The 27092-nt window shown below is 56.8% G+C and overlaps 2 protein-coding genes across 9 annotated transcripts in view; one reads left to right on the top strand and one right to left on the bottom strand.

Annotated features, from left to right (window-relative positions):
- The first annotated feature begins 2726 nt into the window (after positions 1 to 2726).
- DOCK6 (dedicator of cytokinesis 6) overlaps positions 2727 to 27092 on the top strand; it is a 42796-nt gene continuing 18430 nt past the window's right edge. For 2 of the 8 annotated variants that reach the window (XR_009518882.1, XM_060007783.1), the window contains exons 1-23: positions 2727 to 2900; positions 10308 to 10395; positions 11017 to 11192; positions 11431 to 11499; positions 11749 to 11878; positions 12832 to 13044; positions 14337 to 14422; positions 16155 to 16221; positions 16321 to 16470; positions 17389 to 17469; positions 17585 to 17738; positions 17905 to 18032; positions 18141 to 18234; positions 18748 to 18910; positions 21933 to 22050; positions 22122 to 22192; positions 22415 to 22553; positions 22648 to 22749; positions 23422 to 23508; positions 23924 to 24155; positions 24406 to 24567; positions 25250 to 25413; positions 26083 to 26187. Coding sequence is in view for 5 of the 8 variants with exons in the window: in XM_060007783.1 (XP_059863766.1) it covers positions 2857 to 2900; positions 10308 to 10395; positions 11017 to 11192; positions 11431 to 11499; positions 11749 to 11878; positions 12832 to 13044; positions 14337 to 14422; positions 16155 to 16221; positions 16321 to 16470; positions 17389 to 17469; positions 17585 to 17738; positions 17905 to 18032; positions 18141 to 18234; positions 18748 to 18910; positions 21933 to 22050; positions 22122 to 22192; positions 22415 to 22553; positions 22648 to 22749; positions 23422 to 23508; positions 23924 to 24155; positions 24406 to 24567; positions 25250 to 25413; positions 26083 to 26187 (2823 nt within the window). In the remaining 3 variants the exon portion in view is untranslated. Of the gene's footprint in view, positions 2901 to 10307; positions 10396 to 11016; positions 11193 to 11430; positions 11500 to 11748; positions 11879 to 12831; positions 13045 to 14336; positions 14423 to 16154; positions 16222 to 16320; positions 16471 to 17388; positions 17470 to 17584; positions 17739 to 17904; positions 18033 to 18140; positions 18235 to 18747; positions 18911 to 21932; positions 22051 to 22121; positions 22193 to 22414; positions 22554 to 22647; positions 22750 to 23421; positions 23509 to 23923; positions 24156 to 24405; positions 24568 to 25249; positions 25414 to 26054; positions 26188 to 27092 lie in introns of all 8 variants that reach the window. The other 6 variants (XR_009518883.1, XR_009518884.1, XM_060007781.1 and 3 more) reach the window with 4 other exon arrangements.
- Positions 18987 to 20659, bottom strand: ANGPTL8 (angiopoietin like 8). Its single transcript, XM_060007827.1, has 4 exons — positions 20352 to 20659; positions 20009 to 20170; positions 19368 to 19477; positions 18987 to 19286 (listed from the first exon to the last, which is right to left on the bottom strand). Exons 1-4 carry the CDS (start codon positions 20646 to 20648, stop codon positions 19259 to 19261), a joined length of 597 nt encoding a protein of 198 aa, XP_059863810.1. The 5' UTR covers positions 20649 to 20659; the 3' UTR covers positions 18987 to 19258.

The raw sequence follows: 27092 nt of genomic DNA, 5'->3' as shown, positions 1-27092 counted from the left end.
GGTATTTATTTTATTTTATTTTATTATTTTATTTTTGGCCATTCCTGAGCGTCACTTGGGATCTTAATTCCCCGGCCAGGGATCGAACCAGTGCCCCCTGCATTGGAAGCGCAGAGTCTTAACCACTAGACCGCCAGGGAAGTCCCCCAACTAGTATTTATTTATTTATTTATTTTAAAATATTTATTTATTTGGCTGCATTGGGTCTTAGTTGAGGCACACAGGATCATTGTTGTAGCATGTGGGATCTTTCGTTGCAGCGTGCGGGCTTCTCTCTAGCTGTGGCGGTTGGGCTCCAGAGCACGTGGGCTCAGTAGTCGCAGCGTGTGGGCCCTCTAGTTGTGGCCCACAGGCTTAGTTGCCCTGCGGCATGTGGGATCTTCGTTCCCCGACCAGGGATTGAACTCGCGTCCCCTGCATTGGAAGGCGGATTCTTAAACAGTGGATCACCAGGGAAGTCCCCCAGCTGGTATTTAGAGACAACCACTTTGGAGTCAGGCTCCCTGGGCCACAGATCTGGAATTACAGATCTGACACTGATTCGTTGGGTAAAATGGCACAAGTCACTCTGCGTCCCCGAGCCTCAGTTTCCTCATCTGTACAAGGGGTATGGTGATGGCACCCACGTGTGGGAAGGAGAACAGCATGTACAAAGGCCCTGAGGTGGAGTTGCGCCCTAGTCTTTAGAGCCACATGGAAGAGGTGGGCAGCTGGAGTGGCGTGATTAAGGAAGACAATGGGAGGAGGGGATGGCAGGGAGGTGACAAGATCAGATCATGCAGGGCCTTGTGGGCCACAGTGAGGACTTTGGCTTTTACTCTGAGTGAGGTGGGAGCCATGAAGGATTCTAAGCAGAGGAGGGAGCTGATCTGATTTGGGTGTTCCCAGGCTCCTTCTGACCATCGAGGGGAAAACAAACTGTGAGGGGTGAGGGCGGGAGCTGGGAGACCAGGTATGATGGGGGCTGGACTGGAAATAGGCAAAGAGGAGTGGAGAAACCCGCCAGTCTTTGCTCATCTTCACGTTTCCTGCCCAGCAGCTACCAGCAGACTGAAAGGCGAGGCAAGGACTTTAGCCTGGGAGGCTGCAGGTTGCAGCAAGGGTGACCCGGGGTGGGGCACACCAGGGTGTGATGAGCAGGGTTACACCTGGCATCTCCCAGGCCAAAGTGGCTGGACCACTTGGGAAGGTGCGCGCATGTTACATGCCAGGCTGGGAGCCACCCTCCTGTGCCCTCAGGAGCCTGGGGCCCCACAGTCCAGGCCTCCCTCCTGTGGGCTCAGGATCTGACACTGATCCACTGGGCAACTGGGGCAAGTCACTCTGCTTCTCTGGGCCTCAGTTTTCTTTCTTTTTTTTTTTTTTTAAAGATCTTTTTTGGTGTGGACCATTTTTAAAGTCTTTATTGAATTTGTTACAATACATATTTTAAAATTTTTACTTATTTATTTTTATTGTTGGCCGTGTTGGGTCTTCGTTGCTGTGCACAGGCTTTCTCTAGTTCTGCTGAGCGGGGGCAACTCTTCATTGCGGTGCATGGGCTTCTCATTGCGGTGGCTTCTCTTGTTGCGGAGCACGGGCTCTAGGAGCGTAGGCTTCAGTAGTTGTGGCACGCGGGCTCAGGAGTTGTGGCTCGCAGGCTCTAGAGCACAGCCTCAATAGTTGTGGCCCACTGTCTTAGTTAGTGCGTGGAGTGTGGGAGTTTCCCGGACCAGGGCCCCGCCGTGTCTGGCAGGCGGATTCGTAACCACTGCACCACAAGGGAGGTCCAAATTTGTTACAATATTGTTTCTGTTTTATGTTTTGGTTTTTTGGCTGAGGCATGTGGGATCTTAGCTCCCCGACCAGGGATCGAACCCTCACCCCCTGCATTGGAAGGCGAAGTTGTAACCACTGGACCACCAGGGAAGTCCTGGGCCTCTGTTTCCTCATCTGTAAAAGGGGGGAATAATGACAGCACCCATACACAGGAATGGGAACAGCACATGCAAAGGCCCTGAGGTAGAGCTGAGCCCTAGCATTCTTCAGCCCCCAGTTCCTAGGCCCTTTTCTAACCAGGGCTAGAAGGGCCATCAGGAGGAGGCACCTGGGCATGCAAAGCCTGGGAGGTGAGCGAGAAATTGGCATATGCAGGTGCTGAGTGGGGGCTAGAGAATCCACTAAGACTGCTGCCTTGGGGCTGGTAGAGGAACTTTTGGGGAGAGATTTTAGACCACATACTGGCCAAGACATCCGCACATCCTCCCTGCACTTCAGGCGGCTGGGCCGGTCCAGCCTCCCAGACTGGCTCACTCAGGTCCCGCCACCGGGTCCTGTGTCACATCTCCTAGCGCCTTGGAGCCCAACTGGACTCCTCTGCCCTCACCCCAGACTGGGGCACATCCCATGGAGACCCCTAGGTAAGCGCCTGAACATCCCTGTGCCTCAGTTTACTCATCTGTAAAATGGCGGAAAGGATAGGTCCTCCCACATATCAGAACTACAGGGCCGTGCTTAACAAACGCTCGAGATTATAATTATTATGGTGATTATAGTGATTGCTAGCCAGAGGGCAGAAAGAGCAGCCCCCGGGAGGAAGTCCGAGGCCCCCAGCCTCAGTCCCGTATCCTCTCCTCCCCTGCCCCCCCTCAGTTTCCCCAGGCCAGCCTCGAGGGCCGCAAAGGCGGCCGGGGGACCCGCGCCCCCTCCGGCCAGCAGGGGCAGCACGGAGCGGCCCGGGACACCCGGAAGGGCCCCGCCCCCGGCCCCGCCCAGCCCGGGCTGCCCAGAACCGGGAGGCGGCGGTGGCGGCGGCCACGGCGGGGACGGTGCGCGGGGTTGCAGCGGCGGGGCCGGCGGCTGGACGCGCGGAGCACCATGGCGGTAGCCGAGCGCCGCGCCTTCGCGCACAAGATCAACAGGTAGTGCGGCCGCCGGGCCCCCTCCCGGGCCGCCCCCACGTGTCGGAGCCCCGCCCCGGGGCGGCCCGGCCCTCCCTCTTCTGGGCGCCCCCCGTTCAAGCTCCTTCCGCCTTGGCCAGCTCCGGCCCGCTTCCTCCGGCCGGGGGCGCAGGCGTGGGGAGGTGGGGAGGACGGGGGGGTTCCGGGCTGGGGGTCGCGGAGGGGCTGCGGGCGCGGTGGTGGCTGAGGTCTTCCCTTGGAACCGGTGGGACGCGTGGGGGCGTGCCCGGGGGGCCTTCCTGGAGGAGGCGGCGCGGGGAAAGCGCTGCCCGGCGCCCTCCGCGCGTCCTACCCATCTCCTGGCCCCTCCCCCGGCCCCCTAGCTCCTCAAGCGTGGGAGTTGGGGGGCTTTTTCCGTCCCATCCTCTGGGCCTGGTGTGGGGCAGGGACGCATCAGGCGCCGAGATTTGGGAACAGGGATGGTGCTCCTGGCGGCCTTTGAACCTCCTCGGGAAGTTTCCCGTAATCTTCTCCCCGCGAGGGTCCCGTGCCCAGCTGTCTGGGGGGCAGGGGACAGCTGTGAATGTCCCCCCGCCCCCAGCCCTGCTTCAGGCTCTCCCAGCACCGGCTGGACGCTCTGGAGATGGATGGTGATTGAATGGAAGGAGTGGGGGCGGGGGACGGAACCAGCTGGTGGGCAGACGGGGGGAGGGAACAGGCGCCAGGCGCTGGGGGATCCATTTCCGTGGCCACTGGTGATTGTAAGAGATTGACCAGGGAGGGGGATGTCAGACTCTCTGGGGCTGAAGAGCCTTTCTCCCATTCGGGTCTTTGCCTCCAATAGTGGGTTCAGAATCTGCTGGGGTGGGGGGTGTTTCTCTCACAGCGGGGCAGGGGTGGGGTGGGGTGGGGCAGGAGGCGGGCAGGGACCTCCCCTGATCAGCCCCAGGTGAAAGAGTCAGCCCTGCCCTGACGGAGACACAAGAAAAGATCCCACCCTTGGGGGCAGATACAGTGGGGGAGGCAGAGGAGAAGCAGGATAAAGTAGATTATATGTTAGTGGTAAGTGGTATCAGGACATACAAGGCAGAGAAGGGAGATGGGGAATGTGAGGACTATTTTAGATCTGGGAGGCGGGTCAGGAAGGCCTGGAGGAGAAGGTGGCATTTAAACAAAGATCTGATGGAGGTGAGGGAGGGGTCCATGCCCAGACATGGGGGAAGAGCAGTCCAAACACAGGGAAGGGCAAGTGCAAAGGCCCAGGGGCAGGAGCAGATGTTCACAGAGCATCTGAGGAAGCCAGTCAGGCTGGAGCAGAGTGAGGAGGGGGGCAGGTTGTACAGGGCTTGTGGGTTGTGGGGAGGAGTTTAACTTTTACCCTGAGTGAGGTGGGGGCCATGAAGAGTTCGGAACAGAGGAGGGACATTGTGACCTGGTGTCTGGGGCATAGTGGTTGGGCAATTTTTATGTTCTGTTATCTCTGTGTCTCTGAATCGTTCCTGTCTCTTGGACCTTTGGTGTTTCTGAGCTTGGGGAGGTTATTGCTGTCTGTTTTTTTGCCTCTCGGTCCCTATGTCCTTGGGTCCTGGCGTCCACTCAAGTGAGAAAGAGAGGCCCTGGGTTTTGCCCTGGGGAATGGTTGCTCTATAGGGTTCAGGGTAAGAAAAGCAGAGAAAGATCCTGGGGCCCCAGTGAACCACAAGCAAATGGCTCAAGTCTTCCAGCCACCCTCTGACAAGGTCTCAGCAGACTGGTGGGCACCCAGGTATCTACATGCTCAGACCTAGGCCTATATTCATCTGCTTGTTCATTCAACTATTCATTCCACAAATGCCATATTAATCTGAATATTAGACAGTCCCCCAGTTTCCTAATGAACAGGTCCATTTAAAACAAAGATTTGGGGGGACAACTTAAAAATACAGACTCGGGAATTCCCTGGTGGTCCAGTGGTTAGGACTCGGCGCTTTCACTGCAGGGGCCCGGGTTCGATCCCTGGTCAGGGAACTGAGATCCTGCAAGCCGCGAGGCATGGCCAGAAGGAACAACAACAAACAAACTCTTATGAACGTACACAACACGCACAAATAGTATTGTATGCAACATAATGTTCTTTTTTTTTTTTTTGACTTGTACTCTTTAAAATAAAGTCCAATCTGGAATGGTGATAACGACCAGCACTTTTTTTTTTTTTTTTTTTTTTTTTTGGCTGTGTGGCTTGGTTTGGCTTGCGGGATCTTAGTTCCCCGACCAGGGATCAAACCCATGACCCCTGCAGTGGAAGCCTGGAGTCCTAACCACTGGACCGCCACGGAATTCCCATGACCAGCACTTCTAATGTGCTTATCGCATGCTGGTCCCCATCTGAGATGTCACTAATTGTCACCAGAGCCCGTTGACATCGGTATAACTATTGAAACCAAAACCCAAAGTGGTTAGGTCACTCTCAAGGGTCTCTCGGGGGGGAAGTAGCCCAAGAGTGTGTGGCTCCAGAGTTGAGAACAGTCTTGGAAACCGTGCCTCTTCCTGCCCTCTCCTGTCCGCAAGGATGTCCATTCATGCTTCCCAGGCTTCTGAGAGCAGTGTCATTATTTTGCCCCTCAGTTGTCTGATGTGGGGCAGTTTGCCGTTCTCATTTAAAGAAATGCTTTGTTGGAGGGGTGGGAGCACAACAAGACATTGACGAAATTCCAAAAGTACCTGTGGGATTTCCAGGAAATATCTTCCTCCCACTCCTGTCCCCTAATATATTTGCAGACGTGAGCTTAGGCGTAGGTGATTATTTTTTACCTTTAAAAAAATTGTAACAGATGACATGTAGACAGAAAAATGCTAAGTTTAAGTAAGGAGTAATCATGAAACAAGTGCCAGGGGAAAAGTCACTCGGATCAAGACGGGCTGTCTTGGGAATTCCCTGGCTGTCCAGTGGTTAGGACTCCGTGCTTCCACTGCATGGGGCACAGGTTCAATCCCTGGTCGGGGAACTAAGATCCTGCATGCTGTGTGATGCTGCCAAAAAAAAAAAAAAAGGGGGGCCGTCTCTACCTTCCCAAGCCTCCCCACTCCAGCAGGCCCCTCTCAAGGTGATCTGCACTTGATTCTGCCCCTCAGGGAACGGCCATGCTGGTGGTAGCTACTGTTTCTTCCTCACTTACATTATGGTTTCTCCATCCAAGTTGGCTTCCTATCTGCAGTGGGTTGGCTTTGTCTGTTTAGAACATCTCATAAACGGAACCACACAGGATGTCAAGTCCTATGTGGCAGCGTAATGTCGGCAGCATCCGTGCTGCCGACTGTAGTCTGGCTCATCCTTTTTCATTGCTGCATACTATTCCCCCTGTTTCTTGTGTGTTCTCCATCTTTGGTCAAGGATCTTGTGAGTTGTTTCCCTTTGAGGCTGTCATGATCAGAGCTGCCATGAACATTCTCGGCCATGTATTTCCTCCTGAGTATCTACGCCCCAGAGTGGAATTGCTGGATTGGCATATTTTCAACTCTGCCTGTAAATTTACAGATGGTTTTCCAGAGGGGTTCCTCCAGCAGCAGATGAGGGTTCCCATTGCTCTGCATCCTTGCTGGCACTCATATTATTTGCCTTTAAATTCTTCTGTCAGTCCAGGAGGGGTAGGGTGGGATATGAGGAGGAATCTCTTCATGGTTTTATATTTACTCATTTTCTTCCCTCACTCTTTACAGAAGTGGGAACACAGCATCAAGGCTTAAGCCATTCTTGTTTCTGGTTTTGTCATCCTCCTCCCCTGTGAGAGTAGTCCTCTGTTAATCTGGCCAGCCCTGGAGGGGAGGTACACAGTCTCACATGAATTCCCAGTGATGCCACTGCTTCATGTTTCCCCTCTGAGCATCTCTTTAGTAGCACATAGGGTTGTGGAGTTTTCACCTCTCACCAATAGCTAAAACCCACCACCTGATCTTTGCAGTTTCCCTCACTGAATGCTGAGATCCCTTCCTGAGAAAACCCACTGAATTCAGCTCAGCATTTTGCCTCCCTTTTTGAAATGTGGTCCACGGGAACATCTGAAGCAGATCTGATGTGGGAGTGAGAAAGAGAGAGGAGTTGACGGTGACTCCCAGGTGTGGGTCCCAAGCGTCCAAGAGAGTAGGGCTGCCCTTAGTGAGACAGAGAGGATGATGGGAGGGCAGGTTACGGTCATGGGGCAGATTTGAGGATCTGTTGGTGTTTAGATGGTGTTGAAGCCTCGAGACTGGATGGGACTGCTCTTCGGAGTGGGGAGCGGGTGAGTGTGGACAGGGAAGGGGCAGGTTCTGGAGCCCCTGTTCTTGGCCCTGCTCCCCATCATGGAATGCCTAGCGCTAAAGGACTTTGACCTCCAGCTGACCAGGGTTCAATTCTGGGCACCGCTGCATTCTGCTGTGTGACCCTGGGTGCCTCACGACCCTTCTCTGAGCCTCACTCACCTTTGGTATACAAAGCAGGGTCAGGAATTCCAGTTTCCCAGGATGCTCTGTGAGGCAACGTGGGGACAGCTAGCTTTAATTGAGCACTTACTATGTGCCAGGCCCTACACTCAGAACAGCTCAATAAGTCGTGGGTACTGTCCCGAGCCCAGAGGTCCAGAGAAAAGATGTCATTCACCCCTGCTCGCCCAGCTCCAAGTGCAGAGCTCTGTGACTCAGTAAACTGGCTCCTGTGGCCACACCGTTGTGGACCCAGCCTTCTCCCACTCTGGGGGCCTCACTCTAAGGCCCGTGGCAAAATGAAGCTGGAGGCTCAGCCCTCCCCACCCCCCTCCCTGTTCTGGGGCAGCAGCTGCAGAACAGCTGGGACCAGGGCACAGACAGGTTCCCTGATACGGCATCTTTCGTAAATCACCCCCAATCCTCCTCTGTGTGCCCATGCTTCCAGAGGAAGTGGCCTGGACTTCGGGAATTTGAGGACAAATCCCTAATTTTTCCTCCCCCCAAGCATCGCCTGGCTCGCAGGATCTTAGTTCCCCAACCAGGGACTGAACCTGGGCCCTCAGCAGTGAAAGCACGGAGTCCTAACCACTGGACCGCCAGGGAGTTCCACAAATCCCTCATTTTTAACATTCTTTGAATTTCCTACAAGCTTCTCTTCCCTTCCCCGCTTCCCCGCACCTCCCGTCCAACAGAAGCAAGACTCTGAGACAGTTGACAGAGAAAAGAAATAGAATCCAGGGACAGAGAAGGAATGAGGCTGGGGTCTCAAATTGGAGACCCCACATTGGATCAGGGTCGTGGCCAAGTTTTGTTTGACCCACACGGATTTGAGTTCGGAGGCTCACAGGCAGGGCTGAAGCTCCTAATTATCCCCACTCCACACCTGTCTTTCCTGGGCCCACCTCACACATCCATTGCATTGGACGCTTGTGGGCCACATTTGCAACCCTCAACATAGCGCTTTATGGGGTACAACTTTTTATTTTTATTTTATTTTTTAAAAATGTTTATTTATTTGGTTGCTCTGGATCTTAGTTGCAGCATGTGGGGTCTTTAGTTGCAGCATGTGGGATCTAGTTCCCTGACCAGGGATCGAACCTGGGCCCCCTGCGTTAGGAGCATGGTGTCTTAGCCACCGCACCACCAGGGAAGTCCCAGGGGTACAACTTTTTATTAAGAAAATTTCCAAGCATAAGAGAAAAGAGGGAAGCAGGAGCTATTGAGGCCTGAACCCCTCAGCCGTTGCCTTGCCTTCCTGATTTTAAGAGAAACTGAGGCCCAGAAAGGTTGTTCCACCTGTCCAAAGCCACACAGCTAAAAGATAAGGGGCTTCCCCCAACTGACAGTAGATTTACGCAAGTTGGACCAAGAGGGAGATTGGAAGGGATTCACTCATTCCATCAAAAAAACATTTATTGGGCTTCCCTGGTGGCGCAGCGGTTGAGAGTCCGCCTGCCGATGCAGGGGACACGGGTTCGTGCCCTGGTCCGGGACGATCCCACATGCCGCGGAGCGGCTGGGCCCGTGAGCCGTGGCCGCTGAGCCTGCGCGTCCGCAGCCTGTGCTCTGCAACGGAAGAGGCCACAACAGTGAGAGGCCCACGTACCGCAAAAAAAAAAACAAACAAACATGTATTGATGGGAATTCCCTGGCAGTCCAGTGGTTAGGTCTTGGTGCTTTCACTGCCAGAGGCTGGAGTGTGATCCCTGGTCGAGGAACTAAAATTCCACAAGCCGGGCTTCCCCGGTGGTGCAGTGGTTGGGAGTCCGCCTGCCGATGCGGCGGGCGCGGGTTCGTGCTCCGGTCCGGGAAGATCCCACATGCCGCGGAGCGGCTGGGCCCGTGAGCCATGGCCGCTGGGCCTGCGCGTCCGGAGCCTGTGCTCCGCAGCGGGAGAGGCCGCGGCAGTGGGAGGCCCGCATACCGCAAATAAATAAATTAATTAATTAATTAAATTCCACAAGCCATGTGGCGCAGCCAAAAAAAAAAAAAAAAAAATTTATTGAGCATCTACTATGTGTGGGATCCAGTGCTGGGGCCTCCACAGGGACAACACAGTCCTAGTCCTGTTTTCACAGAGACCCCAGGGAGCAGGGATTTCCAGGCCCAGAGAACAGAGCCTAGCCTCAGAGCCTTTGCACTCGCTGTTCCCTCTGCCTGGCACACTCTTCCCCCAGATAACTACATGGCTCCCTCTCCTTCCAAGCTCAGCTGAGGGAATTGAGAGCTTGGGGAATCCCTGCCCCTGTAGGATTTGTTCGAAATTCCCGTGCTGGCCCCCTCCGCTGTGGGTCTTGCCCCTTCACCCTCGTCCTCTGGGACTCTGAAGGTCAGCGTAGATGCAGGCGGCCCATGAAGGCCACGGCACCGACCTTGGTGGCTGGGTTGTGCTCTCTGAGAGTCATGCTGGCCTCTTACACACAGTCAGCTTCAGTCTCAGACTCCCTGAGAAGGTGGGTGTGTGGCATGCCCACTGAATGCCAGGCCCCCTGCTCAGCTCCACTGGTCTGTGAGAGCAGGGCAGCTACAGATGGATAAACTGAGGTTCAGAGGCAGAAGTGACTTATCTGGCAAGGGTGGAACGGTTCTCACGTTCCTGATGAGAGGCAGAGGTCCTCCAGATGAGGAAGTAGAGGCCTCTCTCCAGACCTGGAAGCCAGTCCTGGTGGGTCAGGACTCAGAGCCTGGGGGCCAGGGGGAAGAAGGACGCGCAGGAATCAGTGGCCCTCAGGCCCTGCCCAGCAGCAGCCCTCTATCTGTGCTTGCAGGAGGAAAGGGGAGATGTATGCGCCACAGCCTTGGGGCCCACACGCTGAGATCTGTGGCTCCTGAAGCCTGGGTTCTCTTGGCCCGGAGCCTGATTTTTTTTCTTTCCATAGCCTGGATTTTCCTCTCATGGAATGAATTTGTCGGCTCTGAAGCCCCGGTTCCCAGGGCCCCGCTGCCCAAGTTCTCCTGCCCCCAACTACCCCCTTCCTGTCCCCACAGGACGGTGGCTGCCGAGGTGCGGAAGCAGGTGTCCCGGGAACGCAGTGGCTCTCCCCACTCCAGCAGGCGCTGCAGCAGCTCCCTGGGGGTGAGTGTTTGGGAGCCCCCCCCCCGCCGCCGCTGCTGTGGGGACCCTGAGGCTGGGAGGGACCCAGCTGTGGCAGGGAAGGGGGTCCCTGTCCTGGCCCAGCACTGTCCCCATTCCTGTCCCCAGTGAGCGTGAGTGGGAGGGTGGTGGACCCCCCTCTCTGCAGGGAGCAGCCCTGTGGGTGGTCGGGGTCGTGGGGGAGAAGTTCAGCCTGCTGTGGCCCGCAACTCCTGCTGCCTGGACCACCCAGCTGGGGAGGGTGGGGAGGGCGGTCTGGGGAATGGGAGGTGCTTCTGGCTGCAGTGGGGAGGGGTGGGGCTCTCTCGCCCCAGGGCCTGAGGAGTTGTCTCTTTCTTTGCTGCAGTCCACAAACCTTTCCTTCCACCATGAGTTTCCTGCCGCTCCAGGCACAGGGTGTGATTTCCTGCCTGGAAAGAGGGTCAGGGCTGGCCAAGCTGGGGTGGGGGTGGAGTGGCTGAGGTCACTGTCCTCCAGGGCCCCTCCAGCTCCAACACCCTCCATGGCTCCCACCGCCCTCTTGTTTGTTCAAGGCCAGCCCAAGTCCACACTCACCCTCCAGCCCCCCGGGGCACGGGTCACAGCCACTTTGCTCCAACTCAGGTCCCACTGACTGAAGTCATCGAGCCGCTGGACTTTGAGGATGTGCTCCTGAGCCGGCCGCCAGATGCAGAGCCTGGGCCGCTCCGGGACCTGGTCGAGTTTCCAGCTGATGACCTGGAGCTGCTGCTGCAGCCCCGGGAATGCCGCACCACGGAGCCTGGGATCCCCGAGGATGGGTGGGTTCAGCCCCACGCCCTCCCTGTCTGTAACTCCACCTACCTCTGTGCCCCCCGTGAATACCCTCTTTCAACTCTTGGCTCCACTGTGTGACCTTGGGCAAGTCCTCTGCCCTCTCTGAGCCTCTACCTCTGTATCTCTGAAACAGGCAGAAGGACAGGCCCCACCTCACAGGCCACTGGAAAGATTAACACTGGGCCCTGCCTCTGTTTATTACCCTGATTGTATTTTGTGCAGAAAGCTGGATGCCCAGGTGAGGGCTGCCTTGGAGATGTACACGGAGGACTGGATAATCGCCCACAGGAGGTGGGTCTGGCTCGGGGGCAGCTCAGGGTAGAGAGGCCAGGTCTGAGCCCAGAAGAGCCCATTGTGTGCTGCCGGTCCTCCTGTTTATCCACCCACCGTCCCTTTAAGGGTAGCCAGACTTCTCCGGCAGAGCACTGGGAGGGTGGATGGCCTTGCACGCATCATCTGGACCCTGGAGGTGTGTCAGCACATCCGGGAGCCCTGGGGAGCCCTCATTCCTGATACCCACCAAGCCCCGCCTCCTCCTAGGTACCAGCACCTGAGTGCAGCATACAGCCCCATCACCCTAGAGACGCAGCGAGAGAGGCAGAAGGGCCTCACCCGCCAGGTCTTCGAGCAGGACGCTTCTGGGGATGAGAGGTCCAGCCCGGACGACTCGGTGAGGAAGCCCTGGGCAGGGGTCACTATAAGCATATGTACATGCATGGGCTACGGCCCCAGCTCTCAAACGCATATGATGGGAAATAACCCAAACAGCCTTGAACCCAAAAGGAAATGTATCAGCCCTGTAAGTGAAAAGTTAAGGGTAACAATCATAAGCATTTATTAAGGGCTTAGTGTGTACTAAATGTTTTATACTTGTCCTTATCTTTCATCCTGTGAGATCGGGCAACACCCATTTTACAGATAAAGACAGAAGTTCCCTGGTGGTCTAGTGGTTAGGATTCGGAGCTTTCACTGCTATGGCCTGGGTTCAATCCCTGGTTGAGTCTTGAGCCTGTATTTTGTCAGCCAATATTTATTGAGTGTCTACTTTTACCAGTAATAATCATGTCAAGAATTATTGTTTCCTTGTTACTATTTATAAATGTAGATGGGGAAACTGAGGCCCTTAGGGTTGGGATCAGAGACCCAGGATCACAGAGCTGAGCTGGGATTTGAACCAAGGTAGTCTGCTTCTGACCATAGCTGAGTCTGGGAGGTCAGGCAGGGTCCTGGGCCATTGACAGCCCCAGTGAGAACTCTCCCTCCCCTGGCAACAGTGAGCAGAGTCCCAGGGAAGGCTCTCATTGGCCCAACCCAGGCATATCCTGACCTTGGAGCCAATCCCTGGGGTTGGTACCTGTTTTGTTCTGACTGGCCAGACAAGGGTCATGTGATACCCAGACTGGGATGTAACCTCCCCACAATAGTAAAGGAGGGGGCTTCCCCAGACAGAAGGTTCTAGAAAGAGAGTCAGCAGAGCCCTCAGGTGACCCTTGTAGTGGTGACCCCAGCCCCTGGCCCTCAGTTTCCCCATCTATAGGTTGGGCATGAGGACAGTCTCACCTGAGTAGGATGGAGGTGCATTCAGCTGGCACTCAGCGCTTGCCCATTCTCTACTGCTGGCAGGATGACCCCCGGCACTCCTCAGGCTCCCCAGACGACACCCCACGAAGCAGTGGTGCCTCTGGCATCTTCGACCTGAGGAACTTGGCAGCCGACTCATTGCTGCCCTCACTGCTGGAGCGCGTGGCCCCGGAGGATGTGGACCGGCGCAATGAGGCCCTGCGGCGGCAGCACCGGTCCCGTGCCCTGCTCACCCTCTACCCGGCGCCCGACGAGGTGGGTGCCCACTAGCCTGCACAGGCCCTGAAGTCAATACACATCCAACTGACATGTATCACAGTATATGATCCCAGCAAGATTTCCTGGGTGCCTACTGTATACCCTGCATTGTATACTTTAATTCAATGGCTTCTATTGGGTGCCTACTATATACCCCTATATTTTTCCACCCAGCATTTATTGGGCACCTACTATATACTGCTATATTTACTCAACCAATATTTACTGTAAGCCTACTGTGTAGTCTTTTCTTTAATCAAACAGCATATAATCAACCAATATTTATTGGGTACCTACTGTGTACCCTATTTTTTATTTGATGACTTATTATATATACCCCTATATTTATCCATTCAGCATTTATTGGGCACCTACTGTGTACTCTATATTTTTATTCAATGACCTTTATTTATTATACATACCCTTATATTTATCCACCCAGCATTTATTGGGCATTTACCGTATATTCATATTTATTCAGTCAATGTTAACTGTATGCCTACTGTATAGTCTTCTATTTAATTAAAGTGCATTTGAGCAACTAATGTTTATTGAGCACCTACCATGTGTATCTATATTTATCCAACTAACTTTTATTAGGCACCTAGTATATACATCTGTGTTTTAATTCAGCCATTTATTGAATGCTTGCTGTATACCCCAATATTTTATTCAACTAGTACTTATTGGGTGTCTAGTACACATCTCTATATATGTCCAGTCAGCATTAATCAAATACTTTCTGTATATGTCTATTCAACCACTTTTTAGTAGGTACCTACTACATACCTCTGTGTTTATCCAACCAAGATGTTTGAGTGCCAGTTATATAGCAGGCACTGGGGATACAGCCACGAACAAGATAGAGCCAGTCTTTGCTCTCCGAGTTCACAGCCTAGGGGAGGAGAGATACCAGGAAATGACAACCCAGAATAGTACCATGATGAGATGTGTGTCATTGTCTCTCACATGGCCCACAATGTCCCAGCCATGTGGCCCATTGCAGCAGGGCCTGTTGAGCATCTGGAACATCAAGTGGCTCTGAGTGAGGGAAGGCTTCCTGGAGGAAGTTCCAGCTAAGGTGCGACCTGACGATGAGCATGTATCGGCCAGGCAAGGAGGAAGGGAGAAGAAGGGCATTCCAGGTAGCGGGAACGGCATGTGCAAAGGCTCAGAGGCAGGGGACTGAAAGAAGTTTAGTCAGCCTGCGGGTAGAGCTGGTCTCAGGCCACACATTCCAAGCCCTTCCTGGAGGATGTGTTCCCAGCTGCCCCTTCGGCTCTTGGCAGGATGAGGCCGTGGAACGCTGCAGCCGCCCGGAGCCACCCCGAGAGCACTTCGGACAGAGGATCCTGGTCAAGTGTCTGTCGCTTAAGTGAGTGTGCTGACCCGTCCCTCCCTTCAGACATGGGAGGGGACCATGTGGCTTATGGTGTGGCACACACTCGGCGCTCACTACTCGAGCTATGCCATTACCGTGTGCAGCCCTGAGACCTATGAGGACACCTGTGGGCTCTCAGGCTGGAAAATAAGACTCCCTTTTGCATTATTCAAAACCGCCAATCCTAAGCTCCAGTTGTGTGTCAGGCTCAGTTCTCAGCCCTCCATGTGTATTAACACTGACCTTCACCACAACATGCGATGTGGGTGCAGGTGGGAAACCAAGGCACAGGGTGGAAAGGTCATTGTGCCCAAGATCACGAGTTGTGAGGCCAGAGTCTGGCCCTCGCCCAGGCTGCTGCTAGGACCCAGGCTAGAGGGGGCGCTGGTGACCCTGGGCCTGGCTTCCAGCTGCCCAAGGCCCCCTCCACATCGCCCCCTGGGAGCAGCCAGCGTTCTTGGGAATGGAGCTAAACAGGATGTGGCCTTGGACCTGAGCCCGGCCCTGCCCCTCCCCAACTCTCAGTTCCTGCCTGGATGGGGGCAGGAAAGGGAGGTCCCATCTGGCCTGAGGCCCGGGTGGGCCTCCTGCCTCAAGCACACGGGCTGGGAACTGGCTCTCTGAGCTCATCCAGTCATTCAACAAACACTCATTAAGCATCTACTGTATGCAAGGCCGTGTAACTGTGGGATGACCACACAGGGCTCTGTAGGTGGGGGATACAGCACAAACAGAGGCCAGTAGATGTCTGGAGAAAGGAAAATTGAGGCCAAGAAGTGGGCGGGACAGGGCCACGCAGGGCAGTGAGGAGCCTCAAATTTTAAGTTTTGGGTTTTTTTTTATTCTTACTACCTTCTTTTTTTAAAAAATATTTATTTATTTATTTGGCTGCATCAGGTCTTAGTTGCGGCATGTGGGATCTTCTTTGCAGCATGCAGGATCTTCGTTGCGGCATGCAGGATCTTTCGTTGTGGCACACGGGTTCTTAGTTGTGGCTCACAGGTTCAAAGTTGTGGCACGCAGGCTCTCTAATGGTGGTGCGGGCTCAGTAGTTGCGGCGCGTGGGCTTAGTTGCCCCGCGGCATGTGGGATCTTAGTTCCCCGACCAGGGATCGAACCCACGTCCCCTGCATTGGAAGGCGGATTCTTAACCACTGGACCACCAGGGTAGTCCCAAATTTTAAGTTTTAAGATGTTTCCTTAGGAGGCACGTGGATGATGAGTAGAAATGAGCAGGGCAGAGTAAGACAGGGAGGCGGTTATGGGGGCTGTTTCGGCGATCGAAGATGGGACTCAGCCCAGGATGGCAGAAGCCGTAGAGGACACCTCAGGGAGGGGAGGCAGGGAGGCCCAGAAGTCGAGAATTTCAAGATGGGACTTGGGGGGGGTGTGGGGGGATTGATGTGCCAAAAGGTGCCTCCATGCCAACCGAACAAGGGCCGTGGTTTCAGCAGGAGGGACTCTGTGTGAGTTACTTACTGAGGGAGGAAGGCGGGCGGGGGAGGTGGGGGAGGTAGTCTCTTGGTGCCTTAGTTTCCCCTTTGGCAAAATGGGACAGGTCTTTCCTACAAGCCCTTGAATGGTGCTTCTCTGTGACCCAGTGGGAAACAGATGCCCCCCGCCCCCACAAAGCACCAAGGCTGGGCTGGACCTCAAGAGGGAGCGGGGTGTATGGAGGAGGGAGTGTCAAGGTCATCCTCTGCCAGAGAACCCCCGTTTACTGCAGGTTCGAGATAGAAATTGAGCCCATCTTTGGCATCTTGGCCCTGTACGACGTGCGGGAGAAGAAGAAGGTAGGAACCCCTTTCTTCCCTTTCCTCACAGTCCCCCTCCTTGCTGCAGGGTAGTGGGCTTCCTGGAAGTGGTGGCCCAGCTGCCTCTTGTGCCCCCAGATCTCGGAGAACTTCTACTTTGACCTGAACTCAGACTCCATGAAGGGGCTACTGCGGGCCCATGGCACCCATCCTGCCATCTCCACCCTGGCCCGCTCTGCCATCTTCTCCGTGACCTATCCCTCGCCCGACATCTTCTTGGTCATCAAGGTACCCACTGGGGCTGGCAAGGGGGTGATAATGGTGAAGGCTGCAGGAGAGGTCCCCGCTCTCATGAAAGAAGACAGACATGTCACTAAGAAGGGTGATCAGGGCTGTCATGGGGGAAGTACAGGCAGCTGGGTGAGAGCCCAGAGGAAGCTTCTGACCCAACCCAGGTGGGGAGAAATCACCAAGGGCTTCCTTGGAGAGGTTACAGCTCAGCCGACACCCATGAGTGGGCAGCCTGGGGAGAAATGGCATCCCGGCACATGTGGGTGGATGTTTAAAATTTTTTTTAGTTGAGAGTTTTTCAGTTTATTAGAGGAAGAAAGACCTAGTTGGCACATTCGTTTGGGATTTTCTTTTTCCGGGAGTGAGTTCAAATTTCCTTCCCCAAAACATTCAGTTAGGTTACGCTAATGACATTAATTGAACACCTTAAGGCAGGCGCTGCTCCCAGTCGGTTAGGCTTCACAGGGATTCTGGTCTTTGGTCCTCACAGCAGCCCCGGGAGGTGGGAGATGACATGGGGCCCATTTTACAGTTGGGGAAACCGAGGCACAGAACTGGTAAGGAATGTGCTCAAGGTCCCATAGCCCCTCAGTGGTCAGGATTGGAGTCCAGGCTCAGAGCCATGCTTGATGTGGACTCTGTTTATACTAACAAAGAAAGATGTAAATGTGGGGGAAAAAATGGAGTCTTGGGTTTGGGGCCGGGTTTAAAAGGTGGGGAGGGTGTAGCTGGTTGCCCAGGCTGAGAGCTAGCACTCAGTCCCAAGGACAGTGGGAGCCATGGTTGGTGTTGGAACCGAGAGCCCTAGCTGGATGGAACGGAATGTGTGGGAGGCTGTGAGGGTCAGGGAAGTTGGGTGTGGCTTGGGGAGGTTGCAGCCCCAGCAGTGCCTCACTGGCCTTGTCTGCCCCTCAGCTGGAGAAGGTGCTGCAGCAGGGGGACATCAGCGAGTGCTGCGAGCCCTACATGGTGATGAAGGAGGTGGACACAGCCAAGGTAAGCGTGGGAAGCTGGGCCAGGTAGTGAAGGGGTCCCCAGGCAGGGCAGATCCTGGATTCAGAGGGCCTGGGGCACTGAGATTGTGGGGTGTGTTTCCGGCGTCTCCCCACAGAACAAAGAGAAGCTAGAGAAGCTGCGCCTGGCGGCTGAGCAGTTCTGCACCCGTCTGGGCCGCTACCGCATGCCCTTTGCCTGGACGGCGGTGCACCTGGCCAACATTGTGAGCAGCGCGGGCCAGTCGGACCGGGACTCGGACTCGGAGGGCGGTGAGGAGGCGGGGCCGACGGGCCAGGGGCGGAGCTACCGGGGAAAGGGGGAGGGGCGCCCTCTGCTGGCCGGATTTGGTACCAGACCTGAGTCCGCACCGTCTCTGCCCCTCCCTGCCTCTCTCTCATTTCTGTCCCTCTCCATCACTGTCACTGTCTCCCCTAGAGCGCCGACCCACTTGGACTGACCGCCGCCGTCGGGGGCCCCAGGACCGGACGAGTAGCGGGGACGACGCCTGCAGCTTCTCCGGCTTCCGCCCAGCCACGCTAACTGTCACCAACTTCTTTAAGCAGGTGCCGTGACTCGGGGGGCAGGGGGCTAAGGGCTACCCCCCTGTGGCTGCCCGGGCCCCGGGGACCCCAAGCCCCTCAGCCCTGGTTCACCAGGGCGGGTCCCTGCAGGAAGCTGAGCGGCTCAGTGATGAGGACCTCTTCAAGTTCCTGGCTGACATGCGGCGCCCGACATCCCTGCTGCGGCGCCTGCGGCCCGTGACCGGTGCGTGGTGCGCGCCCTAGACGAGACGTGTTACTCATACAGTCACTCAGCAACCCCACACTGAGCACGTACTGTGCCAGGCCCTGGGGACCATGATAGGCAAAGCCCCGAGTTCACGGGTGGACGTTCTAATGGGGCCCAGAGATGAGAAACAGAATAAGATAGGACTTCCCTGTGGTGGTCCAGTGGCTAAGAATCCACGCTTCCACTACAGGGGGCACGGGTTCGATCCCTGGTTGGGGAAGATCCCTCATGCCGCGGGGTGCGGCCAAAAAAAAAAAAAAGAATAAATAAGACAGATAGATAGTGGGTCACACGGGGAATGTGGTGGGCAGAGCTGATCAAATATGAGGGCAAGACATGGGAGTTGAGGCCATCTTTCAGCCTTAGCACCTGAAGGATAGAGCCACCAGAGGGTGTTGTGGGAGAGTCAGAGCCCTGATCCGAAGCCCAGAGAGGTAGGGCCCGGCTCGAGGCTCCCAGGCACGTGCAAACTGACTACCCCCTCCCCAGCCCAGCTCAAGATTGACATCTCCCCAGCCCCTGAGAACCCCCACTTCTGCCTCTCCCCGGAGCTGCTTCATGTCAAGCCCTACCCAGACCCCAGGGGTCGGCCCACCAAGGAGATTCTGGAGTTCCCCGCCCGTGAGGTCTACGCCCCCCACACCAGCTACAGGTACAGCCTCTGGGGCAGCCGGGCACTTGAATAGGGGCATTCAGGCATCGTGCAAAGGGAGATGCCCTTTCCCCGACACTCACAGACACTGGCCTGAGATGCCACTGCTCTGCTTTAATGGGGGATGGATAGGAATGAAGGGGCGTGTCCTTCCTCCACCCCTCCTCGACGGTCCGTGTCCTCTGCCTGCGTCCCTGCCTGCTTTCGTCTCTGCTCCATGGCCGGAAGTGGGGCCCAGCGCCCTGGCCGACCTCAGCAGACAGGCAGCTCCTCCCTGTGCAGGGGCCGCGTGGGGCATGGCAGCATCCCCCGGTGCGTGACTGGTCCTCAGTTCCACCCAGACAGGTCTCAGGCTGGGAGCGCCGCCGTGTGGAGTCTGGGAGGGAGGTGAGGTTCAGGCAAGGCGCAGGGGTCCCCATCCCGCTGCCCGGCACGCCCAACCCCCCACCAGGCACACCTCTCCTGAATATCTCTCAGCCGCTGCTGCTGTGCCGTCATCTCCTGCTTCTGTCGCTGCATGTGGCCCACGAGGGCCCACACGATGTGGCTCTGCTTGTCTGCATGGGCCTGTGGGGTCAGGACAGAAACCTCAGCTGGGGGCCTCCTCACCTCCCGTCCCTCGACCCCACCCAGACCCCCCTGCTCCCCACTGCATCTGTGCGACCCGGCAAGTCACTGCCGCTCCTTGGCCTCAACTTCCCCACCTGTAAAATGGGGATGAAACAGGAGTCCCTCTGTGGGGTTGTTACGAGCATGGAATTTTAGAGGGCATAAAACAGTGCCTGGATACGTCAAGGGCACTCAAGAAATTCTCTAAATAGTATGCATTTATTGAGTAACTCCCATGTGCCACCCCCTACTGAGGATTTTATCTGCACTGAGTCCCTGGCTCTGCTTTGAGAAATCAGTTGTCGCCCTTATTTGCAAATAGGGAAACTGAGGCATGGGAAGGGACATGGGTTTTGCCCAGAGACACACAGAGTAGAGGCCAGGGTGCTGGAAGGCTGACCTTTGGGGGGTCTCTGGGACAAAAGGTTCAGAAATGAGGTCTGGTTGTGAATCAGGGTCTTGACTCCCCCAGGGCTGGGAACCCCTTACCTTTAAGGCCTCAAATTCTTGGCGGGCATGGCCCAGCCAAGCGCCTCTCAGCTGGACTTCCATCCGCTTCATTTTCTTCCGCAGCACCTGCTGTCCTTGGGCCACTTCCTCCAGCGCCTGGGCTGTGGCTTCTGCCTGCAGCTTGAGACCATCCTCTGCCATCTGATCAATAGATAGCGGATGTTAGTAGGATGACCTACTGGGACTGGCCTGATTTTAACACTGGAAATCCTGTATCCCAGGACCCCCCTCAGTCCTGGGAAAACCTGACAGTTGGTCACCCTAGGCATAACTCTCCCATAGACTCCTATCCACCCCACTACACCCCAACTGCAGCGTCTACCTGCATCTCCAGTAGGCTCGCACGTAGCTCCTGGGCTGCATCCTGGCCCTGGCTGACCTCCTGCCTCAGGAGCCCCAGCGCCTGGCCATAGAGGCTCAGGCTGCGCCCGGCCTCTGTCAGCTGTGCTTCGGTGGCCCTGTATACGCCGTTGAGAGCCTGGCTCAGCTGCAGGGCCCCGTGAAAGAGCAGGGTCAGCTCCTCCTGCTGCGCCGGCTCCGAGCCGCTCATGGGGGCCACCGGGGCAGGCTGGGCCACCATCGCCAGGGCGCACAGCAGACACAGCATGAGCATGGGCATGACTGGGGGGCTGGGGGTGTGGCCACAGCAACACTGCTGCTGCCTTTTATGCCTTAACACCCCCCTTAACCTCAGGTCAATCGTTAACTGGCCAACCGGGTGCCCCGTGTTGTGCAAGGGCCTGGCTGGCACTAAAGTTGCATCAGGCGAATGTCCAGCCGGTCCACGCTGGCATCACGCTGGCTGGGGCTCGGGGCCAGGTGTGGGCTGGGGACGCTAGGAGAGAACAGGCCCAGGCCCTGCTGGGAGACCCTACGGCTCCTAGCCTCAGTTCCCCCTCCTGTGGATAGGCATGACAACAATAACGGCAATAACAGTGAAGCTTTTATGAGTTCCAGTGGTTTGCCCAGAGCTGTTTTACTGCTGTTATAGTAGCTGGTCTCATAATCCTCCCATGAGCCTGTGATGCTGGAGTTTTTGTCGGCCTGGTTAAGAGCTAAGGGAGCAGGTACAGATGGTGGAGACTCTCCCAGGGCCACACAGCCTGACTCCAGGACCTCCACGTACCCTGGCTCAATGCTAACTGCCATTTGTCTCCCTGGATGACTGTGGGCAAGTGCCTCTGTTTCCCTGTGAAATGGAGTGTGATGTGAGTCCCTGCCCACAGCCTGCTGGTGAGAAATAAATGAGTCATTTCACGTCGGGTGCTTAGAACAGAGCCCAACACACCCAGAGCCAGCCGGTGCCACATTAGTGTTTGGTGCAATCATTGACATTTTTGTAATTTAGCATCGTTGGTATTACAAAGGCTCAGCTGGGGAGGCTTGGTGCCCCCATTAGACAGATAGGGAAACTGAGGCCCAGGGGGCAGTTAGGGTTTGAATGGAGTTACCCTGGGGGAGGGAGACAGAACCCTGACCCCAGCCCAGCCCTTGCCTTCAACTCCAGCCTTGGTTTCCCCGCCTGAGAGACACGCCATATAATTCTAGTGGCCTCTTCTGGGGGAAGGGGTGGTCAGGCTGCTGAGCTGGGTGATGGGCAGGTCAGCCTGCGCAGGGCTCAGGCCTGGTGCTGGTTGCCCGGGCTACCTTCTCGGAAGTCTGGCCCTCAGCACCCATCTGTCTCCTGCCCTCTGCCTCACTGTGTACCCTCAGTACCCCCGAAGTCCCTCTGTTCCCACCGTCTGTGCTCTGAGGGTGCCTGTCTGTCCTCCATTCTCTGCCAGTCACATCTCCCGCCTGGTGCCCATACGTGTCCCTGACCCGGCTCTCAGTGCCCCAGTGGTGTGGCCACCGTCCCCCGGCTCTCTGTCCCTCTGACGTGGACATGCCCCTGCCCCCGCAGGAACCTGCTGTACGTGTACCCGCACAGCCTCAACTTCAGCAGCCGCCAGGGCTCCGTGCGCAACCTCACTGTGCGAGTGCAGTACATGGCGGGCGAGGACCCCAGCCAGGCCCTGCCGGTCAGTGGCGGGGCCCAGGGGGAGGTGGGCGGGGTGTCCCCCACCGGCCCCTCATGCCCCTGCTCCCCCAGGTCATCTTTGGCAAGTCCAGCTGCAGCGAATTCACCCGCGAGGCCTTCACACCAGTGGTCTACCATAACAAGTATGTGGGGTCAGGGTGGGGGGACTGATGGGGGTACAGTGGGGCAGGAAGGGGCGCCAGGGTCGGGGGAGGGGTGCCGTCTCCTGGAGTGCTAATGCGGGAACCCGAGGCAGAGAGCAGGGACAGTGGGGCCCAGCAGCACTGGGGGAACGTGTGGCAGACGGGGCGGGGCAGGCAAGGGGGAGCCCGGCCCCCAGCAGAACCCCCAGCCGGCCCTGCCAGGTCCCCTGAATTCTACGAGGAATTGAAGCTGCGTCTTCCGGCCTGTGTGACCGAGAACCACCACCTGCTGTTCACCTTCTACCACGTCAGCTGCCAGCCCCGGCCAGGCACGGCCCTGGAGACTCCTGTGGGCTTTACTGTGAGCTCCCCTCCACCACTGCCAGCCCGCACCCCCATGCCCAGCCCTCCTGCCCACCGTCCGGCCCCATACCTGACCCCCAGCCTCCCCCCAGTGGATCCCACTGCTGCAGCACGGCCGCCTGAGGACCGGCCCCTTCTGCCTCCCTGTGTCCGTGGATCAGCCCCCGCCCAGCTACTCCGTGCTCACACCGGACGTACGTGCTCTGGACTCCCTGCCAACTAGCACCCTGTCCCCCATCAGTGCTCCCAAGTCCCCCATTCGTGCCCTGCTTTCCTTCCCACCAACACCCCTGGGAGCCTTGTCCTCCATTAGGGCCTCCGGGGCCCCTGCCTGCCTCGTCACACCCACCCCCATTATTAATCCTGTGTGATCTGCTGTCCTCCACTAGCCCTGCCTCGTTACTGCCCCCTCCCCTGCCTCTGCACTCACTGTTCCATAGTGAGATTCCACTGCCTCCCCGCTGCAGCCCCCCACTTGCAGCCCTGCTTGCCTCCCTAATCACTGTCCCTAGGGCACCCCCTCCCCATGCGAATGTTCTGTCACCCTCCCACATAGCCTTTAATTTGCACCCCAGGGACCTGGAGTCCTCCCATCATGCTATTTCCTGTTCATGCCCTCCAATAACAGTCACTCTGGGTCTCCATTCTCCCGTGAGCATCCCAGGCTTCCGGCCTGCCCGGTGGAACCCCGTAGCGCTCCCCTCCATCTGCCCCCATCTCTGGGTTGGGCGGGACCCGGGGGCAGGGTGCCAGGTGGCTCCCCGGGGCGGGGCTGTGCTCGGGCCACAGTGTCGCAATGGCTGAGGCTGGTGGCCTGAGCGGTGGGGAGGGCCGGCCGGTGCCCACTTGGTGTGTCCCTCCCGCAGGTGGCGCTGCCGGGCATGCGCTGGGTGGATGGCCACAAGGGTGTGTTCAGCGTGGAGCTCACGGCTGTGTCGTCTGTGCACCCCCAGGTAGGGGGTGGGGCCAGAGCCCAGGAGTCCGGCCCTGGGGTTGGGCAACAGTTTCCGCTGACCACGGAGGCCTGGCTTCGGGCCATTGGACACGACTTTGGTCAGCGGGGCCAGGCTCCAGGGAAGCTGCTGACTCAGGCGGGGGCGGCCGTGCCAGTGGCCGTCCTAGCTGGAGCTTTGGCCTTTGCATGGTCTCTCCTTCCCCCGCCCGATTTGTCCCTTGTCATTTCTGTGATCACCCCCCACCTTTTCCTTTTCTTCTTGATCTACCGTCTTGTCCCTTTTCTCATGTATTTTCCGTTCACTGATCCCAAGCCTCGGTGTCCCAGCCTACTCAGCCTCGCACTCGATCCCCTGGGCCCTTTCTGGACTGGGGGCCCTGGCCTCGCCCTGCTCACCCCTGGTCTCCCACCAGGACCCCTACCTGGACAAATTCTTCACCCTGGTGCACGTCCTGGAGGAAGGGGCCTTTCCATTCCGGCTCAAGGATGCCGTGCTGAGCGAGAGCACCGTGGAACAGGAGCTGCGGGCCAGCCTGGTGGCCCTGCGACTCGCCAGCCCTGAACCCCTTGTCGCCTTCTCCCACCACGTACTGGACAAGCTCGTACGCCTGGTCGTGCGGCCCCCGATCATCGGCGGCCAGATCGGTGCGCGGGCACAGCCTCATACCTTAGTTTCCCCATCTGGAGAATGGGCCTTGGGTCCCCTGGTCCTGGGTGACCTCCCATAGCCCGTTTATCTCTCTGGTCTCAGTTTTCCAATCTGAAAAATGGCCCCTCAGTCCCCTAGTCCCCTGAATTTTTGATGGCCACGTGAGCCTCTTGGACCCTGAAGTCTCTTCCCTGGGGAAGTGGGAAGCCCTGGGACCTGGAACTTGACCTCTCTTCTGCCCGGCAGTAAACCTGGGTCGTGTAGCCTTTGAAGCAATGGCTCATGTAGTCAGCCTCGTCCACCGGAGCCTGGAGGCTGCCCAGGATGCCCGTGGTCACTGCCCACTGCTGGCTGCCTATGTCTACTATGCCTTCCGACTGCCTGGCACGGAGCCCAGCCTCCCAGGTGGTGAGTGTTGGTGGGAGACCCTGGGGCACGGGAAATACCTGGGACCAGAGCATCCCAAGCAAAGGGAAGGGCATGTGCAAAGGTCCTGAGGCTGCACAGGCTTTGGTTGGTTTGGGCAATTTACAGGAGAGAGAGAGAGAGAGAGAGAACTTTTTGCCCCAGCCCCAGGGGAGTGGTCTTTGTAAACTTGAGTGGCATGTGATTCAGCCAGTCAGCAAGCAGGGATTCAAGCAGAGCTGTCTGGGTTTGAATCTCAGTTCTGCCTACAAGCTCTGTGACTCTGGGCCAGTGACTTGACCTCTCTGGGCCTGTTTTCCCATCTATAAAACGATGATAATAGTAGTGCCTCTCACAGGGGTGCTAGTAGTAGTCAATGGCATAGTAATCCATGCAAAATGCTTGGCACACTGAGCACTCAATAAAGTTGGATTTTTTTTCATTTGCTAAATAATTGACAATTAGCACTAAGACTTATAACGTGCCAGGCACCGTTCTCAGTGTTTTTCATTCTCCCCAAAATTGCTGTGAGGCAGAGCCATTATCACACCCATTTTACAGGTGAAGAACCTAGAGGTTCAGAGAAAGAAAGTGACTTCGCCAAAGGCAGCTGACTGGGAAGGGTGAGGGGGTCATGAGGGCAGGTGGGCAGGGGGCTGAGCATATATATTCCTTCTATCATCAGGGGCCCCTCCAGTGACGCTGCAGCCTGCCACGCTGGCCCATGGCCCTGGCCGCCCCGCAAGCCTCTACCTGGCCCGCTCTAAGAGTATCAGCAGCAGCAACCCTGACCTGGCCGTGGCCCCTGGCTCCGTGGATGACGAGGTCTCCCGCATCCTGGCCAGCAAGGTAGGGCAAGGGGCCCCTGCTCTCTCCAGCCTCAGTGGTCATGGCTGCCAGGTGGGCAGGTGAAAGATCTCAGTATTGACAGAGGATAGGAAAGACAGCCAACAGCATGGATGAAGACTTGACCCTGGGTTATTCCCTGGCGGTCCAGTGGTTAGGACTCCAAGCTCTCACTGCCAAGGGTGCGGGTTCAATCCCTGGTCAGGGAACCAAGATCCTGCAAGCCACACAGACTGGCCAAAAAAAAATAGACTTGACCCTGGACATTAGGGTTGGGCCCTGGCTGTCACAGGTTGGGAGCTGTGACTCGGACTCTTAGGCTGACCCAAGGACAGGTGACTGGATCTTGAAAAAAGAGCACCATGTACATAGCGCAATGGTGCATTTCCATGTGTACCCTATGCATGTACGCACACGGGGCACGTATATGCACGCACCCCACGCACATGGGAACGCGGGTGCATGTACTCATGCATTCCACGCACAGACGTATGCGGGATGCATATACGTGTGCACCCCATGCGCAGTTGCGCACACACACATATTCCAGGGTTGCGTGTGGGTGTCCACGTGGGCACACGTGTGGCCCAGGACAGTGAGCACGCTTGGTGTTTCACGCTGGTTTCCCTGCCCTCTGCCCATAGATGCTACCACTTATCCGTGTATCTCCAGGGTATCGACCGCTCACACTCCTGGGTGAATTCTGCTTATGCTCCAGGAGGCAGCAAGGCGGTGCTGCGACGGGCACCCCCTTATTGTGGGGCCGACCCCAGACAGGTGCCCTCCCTGCCTGCCCCTGCACGTGTGTCACCCCACCTCAGCATGAGCTCCTCCCACCTTCCTGGCTGGGGCCGACTAACCTAGGGGGGCTGCCTGGAGGAGGCAGCGGACACCCCCCCCCCCCGCCCCCGCCTTTGTTTGGGGCTGTGGAGTGGATGTTGTAGGCAACACAGGGTCATCTTAACCAGCCTTTTGCTGCCACACAGACCACAGCCTCAGGCAGAGACAGAAGGGGCAGGGTGGTATGCAAATAGCATGCAAATGATATGCACATTCAGCCGCTCTAACCTCACTGTCCCGCATGGCCTGTTTCTCTCCCTTTAATCCACTCTGTTCGGGGGACTCTCAACTGTCCCCTTGACACAGCAGCCTGAATGATGCCCAGGGGATGGAACTGAACCTCTGGGCTCCCCAACCCCGTTTCAGGCAGAGCGACCCCTGTGGGCAGCTTCCTTTGCTTTGCCCCTTCCTGGGACCTGGTGTGGGGAGGGGCTTTGCCATCAGACCCTGGATCGGGATCAAGTCCTGGTTCTGCTGTGGGCTCCTCCTGCGCCCCAGGTTCTGAATTTTCAGAAGTGAAGACTTGCTATTCAGTGCAGCGGTCCGAGCCTGGGAGGGAGTTAGGGCATCACAGGCAAGATTTTGTTGGGGAGATAGATCCTCAACCCAGCTTCATCCGTGAGTTACTGGCTAGTAGGGGAGAGAGACACCCATCAAACAAACACATGGATATATAAGTGCAGCGGGTGAAAATACCTGAAAGGAAACGAACTGAAACAGGCCACCAGCCTCCCTCTGGGTGGTCCGGGGAGGCTCTCCCGGGAGGTGACATTTTTGCTGGTACCTGAAGGGTAAGATAGAGCCAGCCAGTGAAGGGTGGGTGTTCCAGATGGAGGGAAAGG

This window comes from Delphinus delphis, chromosome 3 (genome assembly GCF_949987515.2).
Source record: "Delphinus delphis chromosome 3, mDelDel1.2, whole genome shotgun sequence".
In the NCBI taxonomy this organism is placed as follows: Eukaryota; Metazoa; Chordata; class Mammalia; order Artiodactyla; family Delphinidae; genus Delphinus; species Delphinus delphis.
The sequence above is the reverse complement of the archived record's forward strand: the minus strand, read 5'-3'. Positions and strand labels throughout refer to the sequence as shown.